Source organism: Galeopterus variegatus, unplaced genomic scaffold, assembly GCF_000696425.1.
Source record: "Galeopterus variegatus unplaced genomic scaffold, G_variegatus-3.0.2 Scaffold5637, whole genome shotgun sequence".
Classification (NCBI taxonomy): domain Eukaryota; kingdom Metazoa; phylum Chordata; class Mammalia; order Dermoptera; family Cynocephalidae; genus Galeopterus; species Galeopterus variegatus.
In genome coordinates, this window is record NW_007731748.1 from 108,348 (window position 1) to 111,560 (window position 3,213).

Below are 3,213 nucleotides of genomic sequence, written 5' to 3' on the forward strand. Positions count from 1 at the left end.
TATGCCTTTTAAGTCTCTTTTAATCTATAAGCTACCTCTCCATCTCTCTTTTTTCTTTTTATTGCAATTTAATTGTTGGAGAAACTGGATTTGTTGTCTTGTAGGTTTTCCAAAGTCTAGATTTTATGATTTCATTCCCTGCAGTGTTCTTTACCATGTTCCATGGAGTTTATCCTTTCAACTCCTGGGATTTTATGGTGTTATTCAACTATTTGACATAATTTCTAATATTTCTTTAGGATCTCATGTCTTATATGATCTTTGTATGATCTCAAATCTCTCAGCCTCTTTTTATAAGAAATTAGAAAAAAATAATCTAATAATTTATCTGAGACTTCGTATAGATGTGTTTAACTTAGTTTAATCCAGTTGTTTGTGGCTTTGTAATTAGAAAGCCTGTTAAATGGTAGTCTCCCTGAGGCACCAGGTGCTTGGACTTACTAGTGAACATGAAATATACTTTTTGCAAGAAAGCCCCTTGGGAAATTGCCAGAGACCCCTGTACTGTGATAAAATCAAATATTATATTAAAATGAGAATAACTTATTTTCACATTTCTGACCCTAAATAAACCGATAAATGAGAACCTAGGCTTAATAAAGGTGGAATCAGAGCCTCATATATGTGTACATATAAAATTTATATTATATATAAGGCATATAATTATATTAGACATATAAAATTTCACAACCTTTCTAGCATGCTAATGTCTGAAATTGTGTATGGGAGAACATCATTTTGTCTTAAGAGTTGCAGCTGTTTCATGCTTCTATAACTTTTGGTTATTTTTGTGCAGCAACTGTCATTGATAGAGTCCATTCTTGGCCTTGCCTAATCATTTTTCTTGGGTGACAGTGTTGTTCGTAAGCTTTATTATTTTAATGAATCAAGAATTTTCTCCCTATTCGTTTTTTGCCAAAAATAAACTTGGAAGGATTAGAACCTTCAGGGTGAAATGTCAAACTGGAAATTTCCTTTTATCATGTTTTCTGCTCATTTCCCCCCTGGTTTTAGGAGCTGGGAATCCCAAGTGCAAAATTGCAATTGTTTTGGGAAGAACTAAAACAACTTCTGTATCCAGGTAATAAAACAATTTTGATTGAGAACTCTATGTAGGAATAAGAGTCAATCTTTCTCTCTACCCACTTAATTTACTTAAAATGTACCGTTTGGGCTCACAAATCATAGTGTAAAATTTTTATTATCAGATTAAATGTCATGTATTTGTATTTCACAAGTATTTTGCTAAAAGATATATTTGGAAAACATTTTAGGGAGTGTTGCTGTACATTCTTCACTGTGGAATTTCTGGCATTAGCAAGTGTTGTGGAATCACGGAGCTGTTCCAATCAGATAATTTAACATAAAATTCTTCAGAACTGCCTGTAATAATGAAGTGATTAGGTGTTTAGATTGAAGGCAATAGTCTTGAAATGTTTAATTTTGTATACCAGTTCCCAGTTACCATTTTGAGCAATGTGAACAATCAAACAACTTCCACTTATTTACAAATCATTGTTTTGGTTCCAGATCACAGCCTGCATCAGACTGTGCTTGGTATATGTCTTTTACACAGTTCCCATTCCAGCCATCATTGCTTACATGATTATGTGACAACAGCAACAACAAAGAGGCAATTGCAACTCTACCTAACATTTGTTTTATTTTTCCTCTTAGCAAACTTTTCCTAACAGTGTTTTTCTTTTGACTAGACACAAACAACACAGCATGATTCTTGTTCCTATGAACACACCTGGAGTACAAGTAATAAGGCCTTTGTCAGTTTTTGGCTACATGGGTAAGTACCCAATAAACATATCCATGCATTAGCAAGCAGGAAGCCTAGAATATGCAGTAACATTGAAGGGAATAGATAGCATTTTAATGGATGAGATGTAAAATGCCGGTGGAGTTGACAATGGAGAAAATAAAAAGAGGTAGGGCAGCATTCTACTTCATTTTGTTCACTTTTTGGGAAACGGCAGATTGTATTCAAGGAATTGCAACTCTAACCACCAGTCTTCTCTCTGTCATTCATGAGAATGGATCAATGAAATAGACATAGATAAATTAAATCTAGGTAATCCACCATAAAATTCATTTTTGTCTCCAAGTTTAGCTTTCTTAATTAATCAGCCTACAGGATCAATATGCAATGAGTTTTGATTTATTTGAGTTTAAAACTTTTCCTTCCTTCTGCCCATGGGTGGAATTTCTAAGAAGCAAGGAAACTTTTGTTTCCTGCCACCCACTCTGTGCACATGTCCATTGTATCTGTGCTACTCAGGTCCTCCACTCAGCAAGTATTTATTGAGTGTCAAGTACTGTCCTAGGTGTTTGGAATGCATTAGTGAACACAACAAACTAAGATCCTTGCCCTCATGGAGCTTACATGCTGGTGAAGGGAGGCAGTCAATAACTACAAATATGTAAATAAGTAAAATAGCATGTTAGCAAATGATAAATGCTATGAGAAAGTTGATTGGATTTCAGGTTCTGTGGTGACACTGGCTTTCTCTCTGTTGTTGAATATGACTAATGATACATTCAAGTAGCAGATATAAGACTTGCAGTTTTATAGAACATTTGACATCCTCACCTCCTATAGGATGCAGCTATAGGAACGTACCCACAGTTTAAGTGTAGGTTGTTGAGTTGTAGAGCAATGGCCTGAAAGACACTAAAAATGGGTTTATAATACAGGTTAGCTACAAGTACCCACCACTGCAGAGCTTACGTTTGAATTTTCAGTGTAACAAACTCACCAACATCTCTCCAACTCATTATGTCCAAGGCCAAAGGAAACAGTGTCGAGAAGGTTATCATTAATGTCTGTTCTGCAGGAAGAGCATGTGGAATTAGCATGAGCTTATCTCTAGAACTCAGCAGGGAGGAGGGTTGATGCAAAGACACAAGCGTGAATATGTTCCTAGTATCAGTGGTTCAGATGCCAGCATTTTCAAGAAGCAAACATATCGTGGAACAAGTGTAGACTGGGAGTAAACATACCTGAAGGTCCAGGCTCTGCTTCGTCACTAATGCTGAACCGGCTTTGTCTCTTCAAGTAGGCCCTTTGCATTTTCAGGCATTTGTTTCTACAAAGATAAAATAAGAAATATGAATTACATTACTCACTTTCAGTTGTTGAAACATTGAACCTTTTTTCTCCACATGAAATTTTCTTTGTAGTTTTTTTTTTTTTTTTTTTTTTTT

The 3,213-nt window shown here is 35.3% G+C and overlaps 1 protein-coding gene across 1 annotated transcript in view; it reads left to right on the forward strand.

The window, feature by feature from the left end:
• Positions 1-3,213, forward strand: part of ACAD11 (acyl-CoA dehydrogenase family, member 11) — a 96,932-nt gene that overhangs the window by 73,279 nt on the left and 20,440 nt on the right. Inside the window, 2 exon segments of the mRNA XM_008589755.1 lie at positions 1,015-1,081; positions 1,713-1,802. Of these exon segments, the coding sequence (XP_008587977.1) occupies positions 1,015-1,081; positions 1,713-1,802 (157 nt within the window).